This window comes from Homarus americanus, unplaced genomic scaffold (genome assembly GCF_018991925.1).
Source record: "Homarus americanus isolate GMGI-L3 unplaced genomic scaffold, GMGI_Hamer_2.0 scaffold46577, whole genome shotgun sequence".
Classification (NCBI taxonomy): domain Eukaryota; kingdom Metazoa; phylum Arthropoda; class Malacostraca; order Decapoda; family Nephropidae; genus Homarus; species Homarus americanus.
The window spans coordinates 142,501-165,964 of NW_024750770.1; the positions used below are offsets into that span (position 1 = coordinate 142,501).

General features: G+C 47.2%; 1 protein-coding gene across 12 annotated transcripts in view; it reads left to right on the plus strand.

Annotated features, from left to right (window-relative positions):
* LOC121854184 overlaps positions 1-23,464 on the plus strand; it is a 246,229-nt gene that overhangs the window by 7,386 nt on the left and 215,379 nt on the right. For all 12 annotated transcript variants that reach the window (XR_006086504.1, XR_006086503.1, XM_042348653.1 and 9 more), the window contains exons 2-5: positions 10,789-12,730; positions 13,627-13,779; positions 14,118-14,294; positions 14,582-14,696. Coding sequence is in view for 10 of the 12 variants with exons in the window: in XM_042348653.1 (XP_042204587.1) it covers positions 10,791-12,730; positions 13,627-13,779; positions 14,118-14,294; positions 14,582-14,696 (2,385 nt within the window). In the remaining 2 variants the exon portion in view is untranslated. The remainder of the gene's footprint in view (positions 1-10,788; positions 12,731-13,626; positions 13,780-14,117; positions 14,295-14,581; positions 14,697-23,464) is intronic.

Genomic DNA, 23,464 nt, shown 5'->3' on the forward strand with positions numbered 1-23,464 from the left:
GGGTGGTGGTCATAGTGGGAGGGTGGTGGTCATAGTGGGTGGGTGGTGGTCATAGTGGGTGGGTGGTGGTCATTGGGGTGTGGGTGGTGTCATAGTGGGTGTGGTGGCATAGGTGGGTGGGACGACAGTGGGTGGGTAGGTGGGTGGAGGGGTGGAGGTGGTACAGGGTGGGGTGTGGAGGTGTGGTGGTCTGGTAGGGGTGGGTGGGTAGGGAGGGGTGGGGTGGTATCAGTGGGTGGTGGTCATAGTGGGTGTGGGTGGCTCATAGTGGTGGGTGGGGTCATAGTGGGAGGGTGGTGGCAGGGAGTGGTGGGTGGTGGTAGGGGAGGGTGGTGGTCATAGTGGGTGGGTGGTGGTCATAGTGGGAGGGAGGGGTGGGTGGTGGTCATAGTGGGTGGGTGGTGGTGGGTGGTATCAAGTAGTGAGGGGTGGTGGTCATAGGGTGGTGGTCATAGTGGAGGGGTGGTGGAGTGGGTGGGTGGTGGTCATAGTGGGTGGGTGGTGGTCATAGTGGGAGGGTGGTGGGGTGGAGGGGTGGTCATGGTGGGTGGGTGGTATAGTGGGTGTGTGGTGGTCATAGTGGGGTGGGTGGTCACAGTGGAGGGTGGGGTGGTGGTCAAGTAGTGGGTGGTGGTCATAGTGGGGTGGGTGGTGGTCATAGGGAGGGTGAAATAGTGGGTGGTGTGGGTGGAGGGGTGGTGGCTGGTAGTGGTGGGTGGTATTGTGTGGTGGGTGGTAATAGGGTGGGTGTGTGTGGGGTGGGGTGGTGTGTGGGAGGGGTGGTGGTCATAGTGGGTGTGGGTCAGGGGTGGGCAGTGGGTGGGTGGTAATACAGTGTGTGGTACAGGGGTGGGTGGTGGTCATAGGGGGTGGGTGGTGGTGGTGGTGGTCAGGAGGGTGGTGGTCATAGTGGAGGCAGTGGGTGGGTGGTGGTCATAGTGGGTGGGTGGTGGGAGGGGTGCAGTGGTGGGTGGTGGGTGGGATCATAGTGGGTGGGTGGTGGAGGGTGGGTGGGTGGTCATAGTGGGTGGGTGTATCAGGGGTGGGGTGGTGGTCAGTGTGGAGGGTGGTGGTCATAGTGGGTGGTGGTATTGCAGTGGGAGGTAGGCCTGCAGTGGGTGGGTGGTGGTCAGTAGTGGGAGGGTGGTGGTCATAGGTGGGTGGGTGGTACAGGGTGGGTGGTGGTCATAGTGGGTGGGTGGTGGTCATAGTGGGGAGTGGGTGGTGGTCATAGTGGGAGGGTGGTGGTATCATAGTGGGAGGGTGGTGGTCAGGGTAGGGAGGTGGGTGGGTGGGTATCATAGTGGGAGGGTGGTGGTCATAGTGGGTGGGTGGTATCATAGTGGGGTGGTGGTAATAGGGAGGGTGGTGGTCATAGTGGGAGGGTGGTGGGTGGTGGGTAGTGGAGGGTGGTGGTCAGGTGGGAGGGGTGGTGGTCATAGTGGGTGGGTGGTGGTCATCAGTGGGTGGGTGGGTGGGTGGTCACAGGAGGTGGTGGCTGGTGTGGAGGGTGGGAACAGTAGTGGTGGGTGGTGGTCATAGTGGAGGGGTGGTGGTAGTGGAGGGTGGTGGTCATAGGGTGGGTGGGGAGGTGGGGAGGGTGGTATCAAGTAGTGGGTGGGATGGTGGTCATAGTGGGTGGGTGGTGGTCAGTGGGTGGGTGGTGGGTGGGTGGGTGGGTGGGTGGTACAGTAGTGGTGTGTGGGTGGTATGCAGTGGGTGGGTGGTGGTCATAGTGGGTGGGTGGTGGTCATAGTGGGTGGGGGCTCAGTGGTGGCACAGGAGTGGGTGGTGGGTCAGGTGGGTGGTCTCAGGTGGGTGGGGTGGGTGGGTGGTGGAAGTGGTGTCATAGTGGTGGGTGGTGCATAGTGGGTGGGTGGTGGTCATAGTGGGTGGAGTGGAGGTGGTGGTCAGGTGTGGTCATAGTGGGTGGGTGGTGGTCATAGTGGATGGGGATGGTGGTCATAGTGGGTAAGGGGGTGGTGGTCATAGTGGGTGGGTGGTGGTCATAGTGGGAGGGTGGTGGTCATAGTGGGTGGGTGGTGGTCATAGTGGGAGGGTGGTGGTCATAGTGGGTGGGTGGGGGTCATAGTGGGTGGGATGGTACGCGGGTCTGGGCCAGCTGAAGCACCATCAGGGTTTGCTTATATTTATGTATCCTCCACATGATGCAGGTTTGTTTGTGTTAGAGCCACGTGTAAACAACAGTAAAACCAATCTCAACTTAAACAAATGATCTAGTCAACGGGGCTTTGGTTTTGCAAATAGATAAGTGAATTAACATAAAGAACTAATGATAAAGCATCTGAAGTGTTTCGACACCCAGTTGTCCCGGCACCTGAACTCAGCCAAACTTTTTGAGTATTATCTCATCTGTGGTCAACAAACAAGTAATATCGTGTACTTAAAGTATCAATATGTTCCCTCATTTGTGTCTGTATATGTGGGCACGATGACTAAAATTGAATCGACAAATTTTAATCAAATTAATGGAAATCTTGAAGGTAAATTAGTAATAAATAATGATAATAAATAAAAACAATATATTTCATTGGCGTGGCTGCCTGTGGGGGCAGTGATTATACAGGCATTGAATACTAAGAATTTGGCAGCCACAGACCGTGTTCTGCACTGTGCTCAACCACCTTTACTTCTCCACCTATAATGTTGGGTGTTTATTTACAGGAGGCGAGTACCGTTTCCACTTGGCTGTGGGCCACACTAGTTATAATATGGGTGATAATGGGTCCCGTAGGCCAGATGGTCCACTAGGGACATTACACGAACCACCTTCACTTCTTCAGCTGTAAATAGGTACACCCCCCCCCCCCCCAAAAGTTCTGTGAGGTGGGCGGACAGGGGGTGCTAGGGGGTCAAACCAGCGCACTCTGGGACCTCTGGCCGCTGCACCTCGTAGTACTGTACAGGTAAAGGGTTACACTGATCAGCGGGTGTCGACGATATATATATACAGTTATTTATACAGCGGAACGTAATTCATTGAGCATTTATCGATGCTTAGATATGAACACAGACATGAACACGGCTTGTAGCGTATGAACCTCCAAGTTGAACATGGTTCTTACGTCGAGTGGCTGCCACCCCTACACCCAGGTCGAGTGGCTGCCACCCCCTACACCCAGGTCGAGTGGCTGCCACCCCCTACACCCAGGTCGAGTAGCTGCCCTACCAGGTCAGTAGCTGCTGCACCCTACCCAGGTCAGTGGCACCTTACCCCTTACACCCAGGTCAGTGGCTGCTACCCCTACACCCAGGTCAGTGGCTGCCTGCCCCTGCACCCAGGTCAGTGGCTGCCACCCCTACACCCAGGTCGAGTGGCTGCCACTGCTACACCCAGGTCGAGTGGGGAGTAAAGTCACTATTAATTTATTCACATTGACGCCACCTTAGTTGTGGACACAACCCAGATTTGTTTTTTTCCATCTGCAGTTATAAGAAATGTTCACGGTAAGAACCTCGTGAGTGTCCGCACCCTGGTCGAGGCTCGTTCTGGCCTCCACTTGTGCTCCAAGGCCAATACTGGCTCGTACTTCTTGGCCAAGGAGGTCACATAGTGTACCCTGTATTGTTTGTTTCTCTAAGTGTATCGCCTATGGTTATTGTTGTTGGAAAAATGAGACAAATCTTCACGTATAAGAAACGAACTATTTTGAGGATGAGGTTTGAAGATTATTTTTCATCAGCCTCGATTACGTTATGTTGTTACTTATATTAGCGACGTGCACACTATATGTTAGAGTCGGCCAGCGATGTTTGAGCCAGATTCAGTGTGGTTGAGTTTGGAGGAAAGTTTCTGAGTCACATCTTGGTGAATGTCCAAGACGAGTGTGGCGACGTTCATTACTTGGTTAGCCCGTGTGTGTGTGTGTGTGTGTTAGACTATGGTGGGTTGAACGGGTCGAAATTCTCATGTTCCTTGAAATTATCTACCGTACAGTAGCTCAAACAACTACCTGTGCATACTTTGTGGGAAACAATATGAGACCATGGACGATAAATTTTGGTATATGAGGGTTGTCACTACTCACGTAAAATTTCGGCGCATATCGACCCCGACCTGCACAGATAGTTGTTTTAGCTACTGTACGTTTATTGTTAACTGCTATAAATAGTAATCTAGTAATTTATATTTTATAAGATTAATTAACATGACGTTTTTTTTACTTAATTGTTGGAATGAAGCTAAGGTTACATTCGTAATTTTATCGCTTTGTTTACAAAGGAATTTATGTACCAGTGAAATGACTTCCTGCTTCTTGTCGTCGCTACTTGACAATTCCCACGATGAGTTGTTGTTCCTCCCGCCCTCTTCACCCCCCCCCTCCCCCTCCTCCCCCCACCCCTTCGCCCTCTTCCCCCCAGCCCTCCCCCCTACTCCCCCCAGCCCTCCCCCCTACTCCCCCCAGCCCTCCCCCCTACTCCCCCTTCCATTTTGTTGCCTGGTACCGACCGTGTTCCTGGGATATGGGATCGGAAAGGGTGAGGGGTGTGTGTGTGTGTGTGCTCTGGTTACTCAGGTATCACCTTTCTTGCTTGTCCGGGTGATATCTGAGGCACTTTTTGGACTAGGAAGGTGAAATGTGGCGAACAATTCAAACTCTACTCATATTTTGTTCAAGTTGGGGGACGGTGTATGTACTGTACGTTGAACCTACCACTACTTGTCCTTTATACCATAGTAAGATTATTATAAACTATACAATCGATTTCGACGTCCTGGCCAGTGTTTGCTTTCTCACTCAGAGTATTAGAGAACAGCGACACTTTGGCTCGTTAAGTCTATCTTTGTGTCAGGTGTTTGTTCTTGTCTAGGACGGCCACTACTACACAACTCGCTCCCCCCAAAAAGTATCTTTACGATTATGTGTGAAATAATATGACACAACGGAGGAAGCATTTTGACAACCCTATCGAGACAACAGGAGTCACAGTGTTCATTTTAGAATTTATCAGACCCCTCCGTAAAGATACTGACAGGGCACTTTTTTAAGCTATCACACACACAGTACATAGTGCAGTGAGGTGTACAATACAGTACCAACAATTTAGCAGTGAGTTGTCTTATATATGTGTGACTTATATATAACATAGTCGTTTATTTAACATATTAATACTAATTTAATTAAAATATTTTGTCATTATTATTTATTATTGTTATTATTGTTATTATTATTGTCATTATTATTGTCATTATTATTGTCATTATTATTATTATTGTTGTTGTTGTTGTTGTTGTTGTTGTTGTTGTTGTTGTTGTTGTTGTTGTTGTTGTTGTTGTTGTTGTTGTTGTTGTTGTTGTTGTTGTTGTTGTTGTTGTTGTTGTTGTTGTTGTTGTTGTTTGTTTGTTGTTATTTATTTATTTGTTGTTGTTGTTGTTGTTGTTTAGTATTTGTTGTTTATTTGTTGTTGTTGTTGTTGTTGTTATTTATTTATTTGTTGTTGTTTATTTGTTGTTGTTGTTGTTGTTGTTGTTGTTGTTATTTGTTTGTTTATTTGTTGTTGTTGTTGTTGTTGTTGTTGTTGTTGCTGTTGTTGTTGTTGTTGTTGTTGTTGTTGTTGTTGTTGTTGTTGTTGTTGTTGTTGTTGTTGTTGTTGTTGTTGTTGTTGTTGTTGTTGTTGTTGTTGTTGTTGTTGTTGTTGTTGTTGTTGTACACGACAAACATTCAATTTTATGCCGTTTCTTCCCTTGATCGTCATTCCACGCGTTCTCTAGCTTCACTGCCATGCCTAGAGTCCCTGTAATGATCATCTCAGGGTTGACCTTGTTGACCTGTGTGACCTCTGGGGAGCAATTAGTCATCTAGGCGGCCAATTAATTCATCCTTATTGCCGGAAATGTCTCTCAGGACTACGACACACACACACACACACACACACACACACACACACACACACACACACACCTTGCTTGGGTCTCGTATTTGTGACCTTTTTCGTGTGTGGGCGTAGCGTGGTTAAGTATGTTACCTTTGTGTTTTACAGTAATTAAGAACCTTTTCTACCTATACTGTATCTGATGGCTCATTGAATTCTCCTTTACGATGTTCTATATTAACATGTTAGCTTATAAACAATAGAACATATATTATTAACAACATGTAAGTATTGTGTAGGGTAGAGGGACACAGCTAACCAGAGTGAGAGCGTGCTGGAGTGAGAGCGTGCTGGAGTGAGAGCGCGCTGGAGTGAGAGCGTGCTGGAGTGAGAGCGTGCTGGAGTGAGAGCGTGCTGGAGTGAGAGCGTGCTGGAGTGAGAGCGTTCGTGTGTGTGTTTTAAATATCAAACTTAAGCATTAGAAAATAGTTAGGTAGATGCAAGGTCAAAGAAAATATTTAGAATATATTTGTGTGGTTGTTATTACATTGAAAAAAAAAAGAGAAAAAATATTTAAAAGTGATAACACGAATAAAAAAAAGGCAATAAAGCAATTGATTTAAGTGATACAATGAGCCCAAGGAGATGTGAGATGAATCACAGCCAAGAGAGTAAGAAGGTTTCTCTTAACACGAGGCCACACTAACCAAAGGGAGTATCTCAGCCACCAGGATAGTTCAGTAAAGGTTAAAATGGTGTGAGAAGAGGTAGTGGTGGATTGAGGTGTGTGGAGTCATTAATGTTGTTTGGATATAGTATGTGTGTGTGGGGGGGTATAGTGGCTATATTTTCCTTGCCGATGTAGTTAGTGTTTTTATTTACTATGATAGATGACCGTCGGGACGTTTGGTGAATCAGGGACTCGGATCTATGTGGGAGTTCAAGTGTGAGTGTATGATGAGGTGGGAGTGAGTGTGTTGTTGAGGGAATGAGAGCAGGTGTGAGTGTGGGGTTACTGTGGGGTGGAGTGTGGGGTTACTGTGGGGTGGAGTGTGGGGTTACTGTGGGGTGGAGTGTGGGGTTGCTGTGGGGTGGAGTGTGGGGTTACTGTGGGGTGGAGTGTGGGGTTACTGTGGGGTGGAGTGTGGGGTGTGTCTGTGTTTACTTTGCGGCTTGAGACTTGGACTGTGTGATCTTGTTAGCACGGCCATAGGACTTGGTTACCTAGGTATTATAATCGCTGGTGTTTGTATCGACGTGGGGATATAGACATTTGAGGGTAGGTATAAGGTATGGCTGCGTGTATAAGGTATGGCTGCGTGTATAAGGTATGGCTGCGTGTATAAGGTATGGCTGCGTGTATAAGGTATGGCTGCGTGTATAAGGTATGGCTGCGTGTATAAGGTATGGCTGCGTGTGTAAGGTATGGCTGCGTGTATAAGGTATGGCTGCGTGTATAAGGAATGACTGCGGGGGAACGATATACAAGGCCTCGTTCAGATACCTCTTGGTTGCCATCATGAGACCGAAATAACAGAGAGATACCAATAAGGGGGAAAAACCATCTGTTATCTGATGTGATATACGCCGGCGACGCCCCTGGCATCCACCGCCAGAGGAGAATGGAGGAGACGATAATATCACCAGAGATTTACGGGAACCTTGAGCTGATAAGCCTAAATTGCTGTTGAGGTAGAGGCCAGGGGTGGAGGTAGAGGCTCTTGGAAGGGACGTGGAAGTGGGGGGGGAGGATCTGATGGAGAAGGAAGGTTAAAAGTCGATCAGGCTAGCACAGTATTTCCCATTCTCTTCTTGCTGTCCATTTGTTACCGGCCAAGGAAATCGAAACCAGAAAAGAGAGTAAGAATCTATCGTTTATTTGTACAGTTACATGGATATGAGACTGTTCCATACACCACCCTTTTAGGTTCTCCCTTTTCCTCCACAGTCACAGTCACTCCTTCCCACCTCTCCCACACACCTTCCCCACTCCCACACATCCTCCCATCTCTCCCACACACCCTCCCGCCTCTCCCACACACCCTCCCCTCTCCCACACACCTTCCCCGTCTCTCCCCACACTCCTTCCCACCTCTCCCACACACCTTCCCCACTCCCACACACCCTCCCCTCTCTCCCACACACCTTCCCACACTCTCTCTACTGTAACGATCACACGGACATCTTGACAGGTCGTAGCTCCAGTAAAGCCTCAACACTTGTCATGACTACTTCCTCTCTACACCGCCTCTGATGTAGTCACGGCTGTTCCTGTACAATATATTTTTCCTCACACCGTAAAATAGTTATACGTCAGCTGACAGATGGTTGGCGAACGTTCGACTGGCGTACATAGCTCCTATCACCATGTCGTTATTGCGAACTCCAGACACTGTTGAAAGCTCGTGCTAGTACAAGAGTTTGTGTCACCTCAATTGCAGATCAATCCACTTTGCTGTGGGCTGAGGACTGACGATAAGGTGTGTCTATGCTAAAGTGTGGTGAGAGTTGGTGTGACGATCATTCAATTGGGATAGAAGGACTCAGTCTAACGTGACCTTGATCCTGGTGAGAGGGACGCGTTGGTTAGGTTAGATTAGGTTAGGTGTAGGTTGTCTCAAGTGAAATGAAACAATAAAAGTGAAATTAGAATGACCATAGGACACTCTGGTAGCTCCCATCAGGCAGAGTACCCACGTGCCTAGGAGCCCTCGGGGTTAAAGGGCCGCCAACACGGTATTATGCTATTTTGTATTATATTAGATACGGGTTGGAAATAACAAAAGAACACTCGTTTTTTCCTGTTGTACGTGCGACACCTCCCCTTGCTGTACGTGCGACACCTCCCCTTGCTGTACGTGCGACACCTCCCCTTGCTGTACGTGCGACACCTCCCCTTGCTGTACGTGCGACACCTCCCCTTGCTGTACGTGCGACACCTTCCTGCTGTACGTGCGACACCCCCCTTGCTGTACGTGCGACACCTTCCCTTGCTGTACGTGACACCTCCCTGCTGTACGTGCGACACCTTCCCTTGCTGTACGTGCGACACCTCCTCTGCTGTACGTGCGACACCCTCCCCTGCTGTACGTGCGACACCTCCCCTTGCTGTACGCGCGACACCTCCCCTTGCTGTACGCGCGACACCTCCCCTTGCTGTACGCGCGACACCTCCCCTTGCTGTACGCGCGACACCTCCCCTTTTTATAGTCACCATAACTTAACTTTTATTTATATTCTTAAAGTGAACGAAGACCACTTGAAACTTACTCCATGAAGACCACTTGAAACTTACTCCAACACGAAAGAGATGGAAATAAAAATGGAAAAAAAGATAAGAAATGAAAGTGAAAATGACAAAAGAAAACAAAGAAAATATATAAACGTTATGATTGCCAAGTTCCTGATTTGTTGCTGTAAAAAGAATCTTGTTGAAGCGGCCAGCAGTGTTGATCGCTTGCAACTCCTCAGTATGGGGTTGGGGGGGTTGGGGGGGGTGTTGCTTAAGAGGTGATGTAGTGTGTTGAGGTGTGTGTGACTCAAGGGGACCACGCTGAACACAGTGTTACTTATCTTGTAACACCGCCACAACCACGACTCATACGCCAACATTACGCCTCCACATTCCACTTCCACGTCCTTTTCACACCACCACCACCTCCCCCATGCTACTACCACACGCCCCAACATGCTACTACCACTCTCCCACATGCCACCACGCCCCATGACACACACACACACACACACACACACACACACACACTTGTAAATGCCCACACACCACAGCAGCAATCCATTCCACGCAATGATTCCTCCTCCTCTTCACCACCTGACCCCTCCTCCCCTTCCTCCTCTTCCTCCTCCTCCTCCTCCTTTTCACCACTTGACCCCTTCTCCTCGTCTTCCTCATCCTTATCACCACCTAACCCCTCCTCCTCCTCCTCACCACCTACCCAACTCCCTCCTCCTCACCACCTAACCCCTCCTCCTCACCACCTAACCTCCTCCTCACCACCTAACCCTCCTCCTCACCACCTAACCCTCCTCCTCACCACCTAACCCCTCCTCCTCACCACCTAACCACTCCTCCTCCCCACCACCTGACCATTTCATCAACAGTTAGGAAAGTGACGACAAATTTACTGTAATAATTGTGAGATCCGTTTTATAGAAGCCTGGACCACTCACAGCAGAGTCTAGGTCGGTGTGCTGTTACTGAGAGTCTTGTGCTGTTACTGAGAGTCCTGTGCTGTTACTGAGAGTCTTGTGCTGTTACTGAGAGTCTTGTGCTGTTACTGAGAGTCCTGTGCTGTTACTGAGAGTCCTGTGCTGTTACTGAGAGTCCTGTGCTGTTACTGAGAGTCCTGTGCTGTTACTGAGAGTCTTGTGCTGTTACTGAGAGTCCTGTGCTGTTACTGAGAGTCCTGTGCTGTTACTGAGAGTCCTGTGCTGTTACTGAGAGTCCTGTGCTGTTACTGAGAGTCCTGTGCTGTTACTGGGGGAGCTGTAACTGAGGTCTGTGCTGTTACCGAGAGTCCTGTGCTGTAACTGAGAGTCCTGTGCTGTTACTGAGAGTTTTGGTGTGCTGTTACTGAGAGTCCTGATGTGCTGTTAGGTAATGAGGCTGTTTTAGTTAATACGTATTTAAGAAGCTCTCATAGGTCACGTTATTGTGGCGCCACCGTGTTGTTGTTGTTTGTGTGGCGCATTGGTCCACTGGATGAATTTGAGTTGTAAATTTGCTCAGTGACTTTCGGTAAGGTGCATAATGGGCTGTAATGTTTAGATTTTGTTCAGGGAAATAAAACCGAGTTGGTGAATCGTGTAGAAATGTAATAAAAATGTAAGTTGTTTGTTGTAGTTATGAATCGATATTTTCTTTCACTTTCACTTGTTTATATGTTGAGGGTGTGTTCACAAGCCTCGGTTAATAATGGATCTTATTTTTTTCAGTCATGGCGACTTACGATAATGCTACTGTCGAAGCCACGATCTCTGCCACAGTCTCGGACAACGATGACGACGATCCCCACACAACCAATACCCTCCCTACGTCCGACGATGGTGCGCAGTATCGTGCATCTGGAGAGTCGATGGTGACGATGACGATGGTCAGTCAAGGAAAGAAGGAGGAGAAAGAAAATCCCACGTCACACACAGAAGATAAGGAGGAACAGAAGAGATCACTCCCCTTCATCAGGATACCAAAACTGAAGCGCGAGAAGTCTTACTCTGAGACTCTCGAGAGGAAGAAGAAGAGAGTCAAGTTCTCCCCCAACGATGGCGACAATGACGTCATAGTAGACACACGCGTGTTTGAGCCCCAGCTGGTCGACTCGTGCCAGAGGGAAGACGCGGGCAAAGATGATAACGTGGTGTCCTCGACGATAAAGAAACTCCTGAGAAAGAGTTCAAAGAAGAGAAAGGCGAGTATTGAAACACAGACGGAAGAGAAGAAAGATGAAGACAAGGATAAACACGATCACAAGGTCAGGAAAGGTGATCAAGAAACACCTGAAGGAGAATTAAGTATCCTGGGTGACGTGGAGCCGCCTTCCCCTGACAGCCAGAGTGAACAGGAGGGTGACGAACCTCTCGATATTGATGCCAGTGACCACACAGGTAACGTCAGCTCTCCAGACAGTAATATACCGAAATCTCCACCTGCCAGAGCCTCAGATGAGTCCTTGAGCCTCATGCAGCCTTCCTCCGGGTTAGTCACAGCTAATACAGGTGACGGTGCCAACTGTGACGTCAGTGCTGAGGCCGTGGTGCCAACAGTGCCATGTCCTACGAAGAAAGAAGGTGAAGACGTGACAAAGTCTGATAGCAATGAACCTTGTTTGTCTACCTTAGAGAGACACACAGATACAGCAGTACCTGAAGTTAATAATGACTCCGACCAGAGGATAAATAGTCTAAATCAGACTCTTAATAATTCAAGGAAATTCCCTGATGAGAAATATGAATATGATGCAGGAGTTCCCCGTCAGGTTGCCTCTCTCTCGGAAGAGCAGGAGCTGGAAATAAGTGAATTCAGCAAAAGTGGCGAGGAACTACTGACCCTAGCCATATCAAACGACTCTAGTCCCACATCCTCTCAGGTGACCGTCAAGCGTGAGGGCACCTTCACCTTGGACGGTTCCCCTCCAGCCAAAATCACGAAGCCATCCTGCGACGCTGATGGTGCGGTCGCTGAGGGTACGGTCCCCAAACTGCCCCCAAGAGACAGTCTCATGGAACCTCTCCAGTTCTTTGTTGACCTCAACGTACCAGAACTATTAGCGTTAAAAGATTCTCCTGAAGTTCTTTTGGCTTCAGAAAATAAGAACAATAAGGATTCTGTTGTACCAGTAGCTAAGATTTCTCCAAGAACAAGTAAACCTAGCAAGCCAATAGGCAGTAATAAAAAGACTGATGATCAGAATTCTTCCATAACAACTTTAAAGAACAATGCCAAGAGAACTTTTGTAAACGCTTGGAGAACAGCCACTAAGACACAGGAGACTCTGAACAATCCCTTGAAACCTGTGCTGAAGACTCCTCGAGAACCATCAACACCGAGGTCGTCCCCAGCTAAATTAGCCCAGGCGAAAACCCCCAGGACCAACACGGTCCGGAAGCAGACCGACGCCAAGACCTCGAAGTCCGTGACCTGGGATAGGCAGCTGATACCGAAGAAGGAACCTCGAGAGCCTCCTGGTGGACGTAGCCGGGAGCCCACCAGGAGTCTTCCCCGCCAGGAGTCTGCGAGGTCACCCCCAGAGAGGAGCTCAGTATGGGGTGGGGTGTCGCTGCCAACCTTCAGGAGGGAGGGAACCTTCACCAAGAAGTACGACTCCGAGAGGGACCGCCTGCAGGCCGAGTGTAACAGACTCAGCGTCGAGAAGGAAAGGTACGTTGATCATTGTCTCATTAGCACTGTCCAGGTGTCACTTTAGTCATGTTCCAGTGTCACACCAGTCATGGCTGCATGGTAAATAAAGCATCTCCAAGTGTCAGGTCAGTCATGGCTGCATGTCTCTTTAGTCATAGCTGCATATTTGTTCAGTCATGTCTTGAAGGCTCAGTGTAGGCTGTCGGTTCAGGCAGTCTAGATAACCTAAAGTTGAAGCATCTGTCACTTCAAAGGAATAACCTAAATAAGACAAAAGCGTTACGTTCTGTTGTCATTGTTGTCACGTCTATGTCAAGGTAATGATTTAGAGAACTTGTGACTACGTTGTTAATGATTATCATAATTATCTTAATATATTATTCCATAAATTAGTTTTTAGTTTAGTAGATTGATCACAATAAATGGGTCTTTGTTTAGATAGGGACCAAACGACCAGTCATTACTCCTGGTCTTGACTTTAACTTCTCCAAAACTTACATAAAGTCGGGGTGTGATGTGGCTACTTCCTTATACCAAGCTGTAAGTTGTTGACATCATCCATGAGTTTGTTATGTTGCTGACAAACAAACAGACATACAGACAGTAAATGCCTTCTTGACGGCACGGCGGGGTATAAATGTTTTCATTGACACTGATAATGGTTACTTCCCTACGCCCCAGCACTAGAGATTCCAACATAACCTTCCTTACTTCACCATTACGATTGGTTACGAAGATGGGCTGAGTCCCTCCCTTCAGGTGAAAGGACCATTAGGGTAAGGTCCTAGTCGTAATGGTATGGTTAGGTTAGGTTAATTTTGGGTGTATTAGGACTGGGTTCCATTAGAGAAGCCGCTCTGATAATGACTCCTTTAAGACCATAGAGATTTTACTTGTGCTATGTTGTGTTCCAGGCTTCAGAGCGAACTGAGTGAGGCACGCACGAGGCTGGAGGAAGAGGCAGTGGCCAGGAAGGCTCTAAGACGCACGCACGACCTCAACCTGAGACACCTGAGGGAGGGCGAACTCAGGAGGACCGAGTTACTCCTTGGAGACATGAAGAATAGGTGAACACTGCAACGGACAGATGGAAGGGGAAGGATAGGGATGGAAGGATAGGGAGGGATATGTAGGGACAAGCAGAGAGGAGGGAGGCGGATGGAAGGGGAAGGATAGGGAGGGATAAAAAGAAAGGAACACTGTAAGGGAGAGAGAGTGTGTTGAGGAGATTAAGGACAAGAGATGGGAGAGGTTGATAAAGGATAGGAGACAATAAGGAATAAACTTGACTATTGTAGGGAGAAGGAGGTTATCAGATAGAGAAGAGAGACGCATAAACTAGGTGATGCTAAGGAGATAAAGATGACCCAAACAACACAGTCCTTACCCACAACACCTTCTCCAGACTGGAGGACGAGAAACGCGAGGCTCTGGCGCAACAGAAGGAGGCGCTGACGAGAACCCACGAATCCGACTTGATGCGGGTAGACCGGGAGAGGGACGAGGACTACCGGCGGCTGCTACAGGAGGCCAGGAACACCCAAGAGAAACTCAAGGCCGAGATACGACGAGAATCTTACAGGTGAGTGACTGAAGGAGAGGACCCTGAAGAAGTGGCTGAAGGAGAGGCTTTAGTACACTCACACCGGGATGATTTTTCACAATAACAAAATATAAATAGAAACTAAACATCATGACCATAAAGATTATTCCCTTTTCTAGAATAATAAATTAATATATACATTTTTTTTTCGTTGGTGGGCGTTGTGGTCACTCGCCCACCACAACTTAACACTTACCTCATGAGACTAAGGAGAAAAAAGCCTACAGTCACATCTCGCAGTTCAGTGGATTTTTCTCTCGTTACAGATCTGAACATCCTCCCTTGCAGTGTTGCCACAGTACAGATCGTGACCTGGATAGATTGAATCGAGATTTGTCAACGCTGCGCGAACACAAGAAGCGACTGGAGGAAGCAGTTCTGGTAAGTGTTGATGACGTCACTGTTTACATACATTTATTCATGACGTCACTGTTTACATACATTTATTCATGACGTCGCTGTTTACATACATTTATTCATGACGTAACTGCTTACATACATTTATTCATGACGTCACTGCTTACATACATTTATTCCCTCATTTAAAAGAAGAATTTACTTACGTGTTCGTATAAACTCAGACACTATATGTCCCCGAACGTCCATAATACCCGGGTACTGGGAACAACATGAGGTAATCCGGGTACTGGGAACAACATGAGATTACCCAAATAATAGCTATTTTATTGTTTATGTTTCGTGAATGGTGTTGCCTTTATGACTCAGAGGAGGAGGAGGAGGAGGGAAAGGAGAAGAACGGTAAACAGTGAGAGGGAAAGTGAATAAACTGGTATGTGTAAAGAACAGGAAAACAGAAACAACCTCAGCGTGTTATAAGAGGTGTTGTAGGTGCGGTTGTGGGTAGATACAATACACACTGGAGGAGGTGGAAGGTTATACGCGAGGGTTGTGGTGGTGGTTGTATATGAGATGAGGTCATAACTTCTGTGTTGTGAGATAGTGCTGCTTGATGCGGTTATAGTGTTGCTTGATGCGGTTATAGTGTTGTTTGATGCGGTTATAGTGTTGTTTGATGCGGTTATAGTGTTGCTTGATGCGGTTAGTGTTGCTTGATGCGTTTATAGTGTTGCTTGATGCGGTTATAGTGTTGCTTGATGCGGTTATAGTGTTGCTTGATGCGGTTATAGTGTTGCTTGATGCGGTTATAGTGTTGCTTGATGCGGTTATAGTGTTGCTTGATGCGGTTATAGTGTTGCTTGATGCGGTTATAGTGTTGCTTGATGCGGTTATAGTGTTACTTGATGCGGTTATAGTGTTGCTTGATGCGGTTATAGTGTTGCTTGATGCGGTTATAGTGTTGCTTGATGCGGTTATAGTGTTGCTTGATGCTTTGATGCGGTTATAGTGTTGCTTGATGCGGTTATAGTGTTGCTTGATGCGGTTATAGTGTGTGTTTCTGACCAACGGGATCTTGAGGGAGAATGGTGGTGAGGTTTGAGGCGCTGTGCAGGAAGGCTGGTGGACATCTTAGTAACGACGAGACAATTGTACAGTAAAACACACTCGGCTGACTCGCTTAACACCTGTACCTTTAGTGAGCAAGAAAAAACAAATAGAGTGTTTATTAATGTGTGTAGATAATAAAGTCTGGGATGAGTGTTAGGCCTGTTTTAAATCCCAGTTGATTATATTGTACCTTGTTTTTACCACCCCACCTCACCTCACCTCACCTTACCTCACCCCACCCCATCCCACCCCCAACCCACCCCACACCCCACCCACCCCACCCACCCACCCCCCACCCCACCCCCACCCACCCCCACCCAACCCACCCTCACCCCACCCCCATCACCTATGCATTGGGAGGATATAACAGTGGGGGGTTCTGTCTGTCTGTCTGTCTGTCTGTGTCACTTTACCCACTGTGTTCAGACACGTAGTTTGTTCCAGCAACCTTCTCGTCTCACCTGAATTTATAGTTGGACGTTTGAACCCTCTGGTGTTTAGCGGCGTATAGTTTAAGTACCCAAGTGGAGTTTAATGGTGGGAGAGACGCACGTAAATAAAGGTCAAGACATATTCCGTTTATATTATTAGTCCATTAAGAAGTCATTAACATACAGCATATATTTATTTTTAACGCTATAGAATGGTTTTCCACTTAACAGGCGTGTGAAGAATTCTTGCGTTTATCTCACTTTGTTCCGCCACTCCTCAACACGACCACAAGACCACGACGGAACCTCATGTGATTTCGAGAATTCGCGGCAGTGTGTGTGTGGTGCGCCAGGTGACGATACTCGTACACTCGAAGTCGACCATGACACCTGTCACGCTCAGCCAAGGGCGCGTGACAGGTCACACCAGCACACGATAAGCGGTTAAACCAGTTACCTCTTGTGTTCTATCACGTGTGCTCTACAATGGTAACATCTGTTTGTTGCCGTGAGCGAACCTAGGTCACTCCCCGACGGCATGTCTGAGTTAATTTGTAACTTTATGATCTTGTGTGATGAAGATAAATGCTTAATACATAAGTCACTTTAGGCCTAACTAGTATTTGGTAAACATAAATGATATTGAGCCCAGCCTATTATTGAAATCTTTTGTGATAATTTATACAGATTTGGTATGAATAAAAAACAAACATTGAAGGCATATCATGTTGACCACCACAGTGTATAATATCTCACACGTCGAATAATTTTCATACGGCCGAAGTTAACCTGGACCGACTTCACCTGTGTCCCTAAACTGCCGAGAGGTAAACATGTAAGCGTTGTGCCACACGGGGTGGTAATTGGTCAGGTTCACACTGTAGACTCACGATCATTCTTCAACCATTTATAACAACGACAAATTGATTTCCTTTGTCCTGTGTCTCCAACTTTATCCTTCTTTTCCAACTTGCTCACCTTAACGCGTCTATTCCTACTGTAAACCTCTCGTAGTTGTTAGTTACGGGAGAGAACCTCAGTAACTTACATGTTCTTCACAGTGTTTCTATTGTTACTGTTGGGAGGTGATCAGAGGTAAGAATATCAAAGATTATTGTGAACATACCACCGTGTACAGAGTATATTACAGATGTAAACATAGACAGGCTATTTAATCAATCAGAATCTGAGTTTGTGTGCAAGTGCGTGAGTGTTGATTTTACAGGTTGAAACTTGGTGGTATATGCTCATCGTGTAGTGGTGCCAACTCGGTGTCACAACCTTCCAAGAGAAACTAAAATAAACACAAGGCAATAAGACCATGGCAACGGTGAGAGGAGTTAAGAGAGTGACTACATGTGCTCGGCGGGGAAGATTTAAGTAAGGGATAAAGGAACATGGAACAGATAAGGCGAGGTAAACACTGGGAAGGTCAAACATCACTACGAGAAGAAGGGAGATTAGAGGGCGAGATGAAGTGTGAACAATAAACTAATATGACCGCGGGTAGCCAGAGCCAATACATACGACCCAATTAAGAAATATTGTAAAAAACGAAGAGGCTGAGTGAGAGGTTAAGTTCGGTTAGCTTAGGTCAAGTTAGGTCAGGTTAGGTTAAGTGAGAGGTTGGAACACACGGTAAATAATAATGGGTTTTAAAATTTGTATAAAAAGAAGAATAAAAAATAAAGGAACTGAATGATGAATAGATATAGGGATGAATTAAGAAGACATGTACAAGGGAGATAGGATGTTCACTTACACATTACCTTTAATATATAACCTAGTTTTGTGGGGATCAAGGGGTTACAGAGACGGTGATGGTGGTGGGTGTAGGAATAATGGTGGCAGTAGTGGCGGTGGTGATGGTGGTGGGTGTAGGAATAATGGTGGCAGTAGTGGTGGCGGTGATGGTGGTAGCGGTGGTGGTAAGTAGGTGTGCACCAAACCCCGTGGCCGCTATTTATAAGAACGTGGGGTGACGGTTTGTTTTGCACCACCACCACCACGCACCCACCACCACCACGCACCCACCACCACCACGCACCCATCACCACCACACACCCACCACCACCACACACCCACCACCACCACCACACACCCACCACGCACCCATCACCACCACACACACACCCACCACCACCACCACACACCCACCACCACCACCACCACACACCACCACCACCACACACCCACCACCACCACGCACCCATCACCACCACGCACCCATCACCACCACCACGCACCCATCACCACCACGCACCCACCACCACCACGCACCCACCACCACGCACCCATCACCACCACGCACCCATCACCACCGCGTATCTAGCACACCGGAGGCTGCAGAAAGAGAGGAGAAATGTAGGAAGGAAGGAGGGGAGAGAGAGAGAGAGAGAGAAACAGGAAGAAGACAAAGAAAGTGAAGATAGAGAAATAAGCGTGTAAGGAAGAGAGGGAAAGAGAAAAAGGATAAAACAGAAGAAATAGAATAAACGGAACAAAACAGTAAAATGAATAGAAAGAATAAAGATGGGAAGGAGGAAGAGAATAAAATGATGAAGAAGAGAGGCAAGGGGATTGAGCGTAGGTGAGAGATGATAATGATCCCCAGGTGAGATGCGGTAGATCATACAGGTAAACAGGAAAACGACAGGTAAACACTAACAAGACAGGTAAACAGGAAAGCGACAGGTAAACATAAACAAGACAGGTAAACAGGAAAGCGACAGGTAAACACAAACAAGACAGGTAAACAGGAAAGCGACAGGTAAACACAAACAAGACAGGTAAACAGGAAAGCGACAGGTAAACACAAACAAGACAGGTAAACAAAGATGAATTTCCCAAAGATTCGTAAGTTGAATTTTCCTCATAAATAGAACTGTAAGAACATCATTCATCGTGCTGTCTAAATTACTACACAAAAATTACGTCCTCCAATGACCATCAAAACACTGGAACTCTCTACCTTAACTAGATACGATTATTGTACTAGGAAGACGAAAGTTACCTTGAGTGTCTTGATGTTTGAGGGCTGTGGGTGGTAATGGGTGACGGGTGATGGAATGGTTGGGGGAATTTGTTTGGTTTTATTCTGTCTGTTCCTGTCTCTCTGGATGGACGGGTAAGGGTGTGTGTAGCGTGTGTGGGGAGAGATTTTAGGGATGTTTTGAATATTGGGGAGAAGGTTTATGGGGTGTTTAACATGTGTGGGGAGAAAAATTAGGAATGTTTAGCGTATGTGGCGAGGGAAAAAGTTTATATTTGTTTTAGCATTGGGGGAGAAAGTTTGAGGGTGATGAGGATATCTAGGGAGATAATTTAACACAGTCTGATATTGGGGTGAAGGTTTAAGGGAGGGTGTGTGTGTAGCGTGTGTGGGGGAGAATGATAAAGAAAGATTGTTGATTTTTTTAATAGGAGAGAATTCCCTCCCGGTAAAATAAACATTTGGTGTTTATCTTTCGTGAGCCATCAGCTGACCCACGCTAATGTTTATGTTAAGGGAGGGGTAATGTGGTGCTCGTGTTTAGCCAGACTCTACCGGGCCACGTATGCCAAGCCGGGTAAGGTATAGTGGTTGACGCCGCCAGTCCTCTGATGGCATGTGAGTGAACCTTGATTTATGGACAGTATTTGAGGGTACACTTTGCTACTCTCCCCCACCTGATGGAAATAGTTGTTCGTTCATTTTCTTAACGTGAGTATGGATGGGGATTTATTTGCTTTAAATTGTCAAAGGAAGAACTTGCTATAGATGTTAGTGAAAAGATAGTGAGAATAATTGTGATATCTTTGGGAATTCTATAGAAATAAACACACACACACACACACACACACACACACACACACACACACACACACACACACACACACACACACACACACACACACACACACGGAAGATAAAGTGAGTCAAGAATGCATCCAAGACAACATTTATTTTTACATGTTAAAGTTGGAGTTTCAAGTATGTGGAGACGTAGGGTGAGGTATGATGGGCTTGTTGTCACCTGGACCGGGAAGTGACACGGCAGCGTCTCGGGGCGTGTAGAGGCAAGAACTATACTGCCTTAATTGTTTGAGTAATGGCGCGGCTTCTCGACCTTACTAGAGGGGCACTTTAGCGTAAAACAGCATCACAAAAAAGTTACGTGTGTGTGTGTGTGTGTTTACAATCTTTCGACTTTACATGTTTCTCCAAGTCATCGTTCTCAAGAGGTTAAGTCATAGTTCTCAAGGGGTTAAGTCATCGTTCTCAAGAGGTTAAGTCATCGTTCTCAAGAGGTTAAGTCATAGTTGTCAAGGGGTTAAGTCATAGTTCTCAAGGGGTTAAGGCATCGTTCTCAAGAGGTTAAGTCATCGTTCTCAAGAGGTTAAGTCATCGTTCTCAAGAGGTAAAGTCATAGTTCTCAAGGGGTTAATTCATCTCATTTTCTACCATTTAAAATATAATTGAATCTGTTTTGTTTTTCTCCCAGACTATACGAGTAGACCAGCGTCAGGAGGTCGACACGCGCCAAACTTAGTCGTCTTAAACTACTTACTACCAGGTGCCTCCCCTGTCTATCTCCCCCAGGTGTCCTTATCTCCCCCTCCACCAGGTGTCCTTATCTCCCCCTCCACCAGGTGTCCTTATCTCCCCCTATTCACCCTCCCCTACACACAATAACTCCCACCGTATTTAAGAGACGTTGTTGCATGTGATTTTTTTTTTTTGCTAAGAAGTTTTGACGTTGGGAATCATTATACAGACGGGACTTAATATTATTTGGTAGGGAGGGAAAGAAGGAAGGGAAGGAGGGAGGGGGAGGGAGTGTGGGGAGGAAGAAAAGGAGGAAGTAAGGGAGGGAGGGAGGGTAAGAGGGGAGGGGTGAGGTGGGAGGGAGGGAGGAGGAGGGAAGGAAGGTGGTGAGGCAAAGATGAAGGCCATGTGTCATTCTTCCTCTTACTTGGATGGTTGGTTCCTCGTCCACCTGTAACTGCAGGTATTTTGGGCAGGCGTGGGTGGTGGGCTGCCCGTGAAGTATACGGGTTAATGGGGTGGTTTGCTAGGTTAGGTGACGTAACGCGACAAAAGATGCGGGTAGGTTATGGAGAGAGAGAGAGAGAGAGAGAGAGAGAGAGAGAGAGAGAGAGAGAGAGAGAGAGAGAGAGTCTGTGGTATGGAGGTGGGTGCAGACAGGTGGTGTAGATGGGTGTAGGCGGGTATAAGTGGTGTAGGTAAGCTAGGAGACGGCAGGGTAGATCTTCCCCCTCACATAAATCCACCATTAATGAGACGTGAGCTCGTTAACTGTACCCCAATGCCTTCTTTACAATGACTCCTGACGTCACTCCTCTCCCTCATGACGTCACTTTCTCCTCCTTCATGACGTCACTTTCCTTTCCCTCATGACGTCACTTTCCCCTCCTTTATGACGTCACTTCCCCTCACCCCATTTTTTGTAAGCATCATTATCTTAAATTATATTGTTGTTCCCTTTGATGGGTGCTTGACGGGATCATAAGGGGGGGAGTCATGTCTGGTATTGCATGATAAATGGTGTTATGTTGTGGTGGCAGGTTATGGTAGGGTTGTGGTGGCAGGTTATGGTACGGTAGGGTTGTGGTGGCAGGTTATGATACGGTAGGGTTGTGGTGGCAGGTTATGGTACGGTAGGGTTGTGGTGGCAGGTTATGGTACGTAGGTTGTGGTGGCAGGTTATGATACGGTAGGGTTGTGGTGGTAGGTTATGGTACGGTAGGGTTGTGGTAAGCAGGTTATGGTACGGGTAGGGTTGTGGTGGCAGGTTATGGTACGGTAGGGTTGTGGTGGCAGGTTATGATACGGGTAGGGTTGTGGCAGGTTATGATACGGTAGGTTGTGGTGTGGGCAGGTTATGGTAATGGTAGGGTTGTGGTGGCAGGTTATGATACGGTAGGGTTGTGGTGGCAGGTTATGATACGGTAGGGTTGTGGTGGCAGGTTATGATACGGTAGGGTTGTGGTGGCAGGTTATGATACGGTAGGGTTGTAAAGTTCAGGAATTAAGTTATTACGCTGAAGAAAATTGTGTTTATATTTTAAAAGTTATAATATTATATGGGGGAGGGTTGTAGGTGTGGTGCAGGGTGTGGTTGTGGAGGGTGTGGTTGTGGTGGAGGGTGCAGGGTGTGGTTGTGGAGGGTGCTAGCTCTGATAGAAGGTATACAGTATATAAATAGTTATGCTGGTGGTACACTTCCCTCCTCTGGCCGACCGTCAGGCAGGGTGGTGAGAAGCGGCTGGCGGGGCACAGAACCTTTTAATTACCACGAGGTCGTCTTATGTCTAGGGAAGGAGGCGGTGAGGGAGGGGTGGAGGTAGTGAGGGAGAGAGGTAGGTGGTGAGAGAGGGAGGTGGTGAGAGAGGGAGGTGGTGAGAGGGAGGTGGTGAGAGAGGGAGGTGGTGAGAGAGGGAGGTGGTGAGAGAGGAAGGCAGTAAGGGAGAGAAGGAAGTAGTGAGAGAGAGACATAAATAGTGAGGGATAGAGGAAGGCAACGAACGTCAACATTGGTATTCAAATCATCGAGGAAACACTCAGCTCGTGTTCTCGTTTTTCCTTACCAGCAAAACACTGACCTTATTTTTTGTTATTTTCCTTATCTTTCTTTATCACTATCCATCCCTCTGTCGGTTGATATCTGAACACGATACTGTAAGGTTGTGAGCTGTGACCAAGAAGGGAATCCACGGTAAATATCTTGTACACACTTCTGCAGTTGTCTTTCTTTAAGCACTCTGAGACTCTTACCTGAATGAGAAATATCAAAAAAATGTACCTTAATTCTTTATATACTGGTAAGTGAATGTATCTAGCCAAGGTAAAGTCTCTGATGATATTTTAGACCATATTGTGTGATTTAACTAGATAGGGTAGAGTCTTAGTGTAAATTTTAGGCCATATTGTGTGATTTATATCGAGTCGACCAATCAGATGCTTTCTTATGTCACCTTACATATTTAGTTACGATAAATATTGATTAAACGAGCCTTTATGAATCTGGTCCAACTTGTTAAAGCAGTGAACACAACACAGGCTCTCACCCACACACACTCACCCAAACACACTCACCCACACACACTCACCCACACACACTCACCCACACACTCAGCTCTGTGACTGATTATGTGGCTGAGTGTATTGTGTTGTTAGGTGATCGGTAGGCTGTGTTTGTTGATTGTGGTGGTGGGGATGACTGGGTGTGTGGTGATTACGGGGTGTGA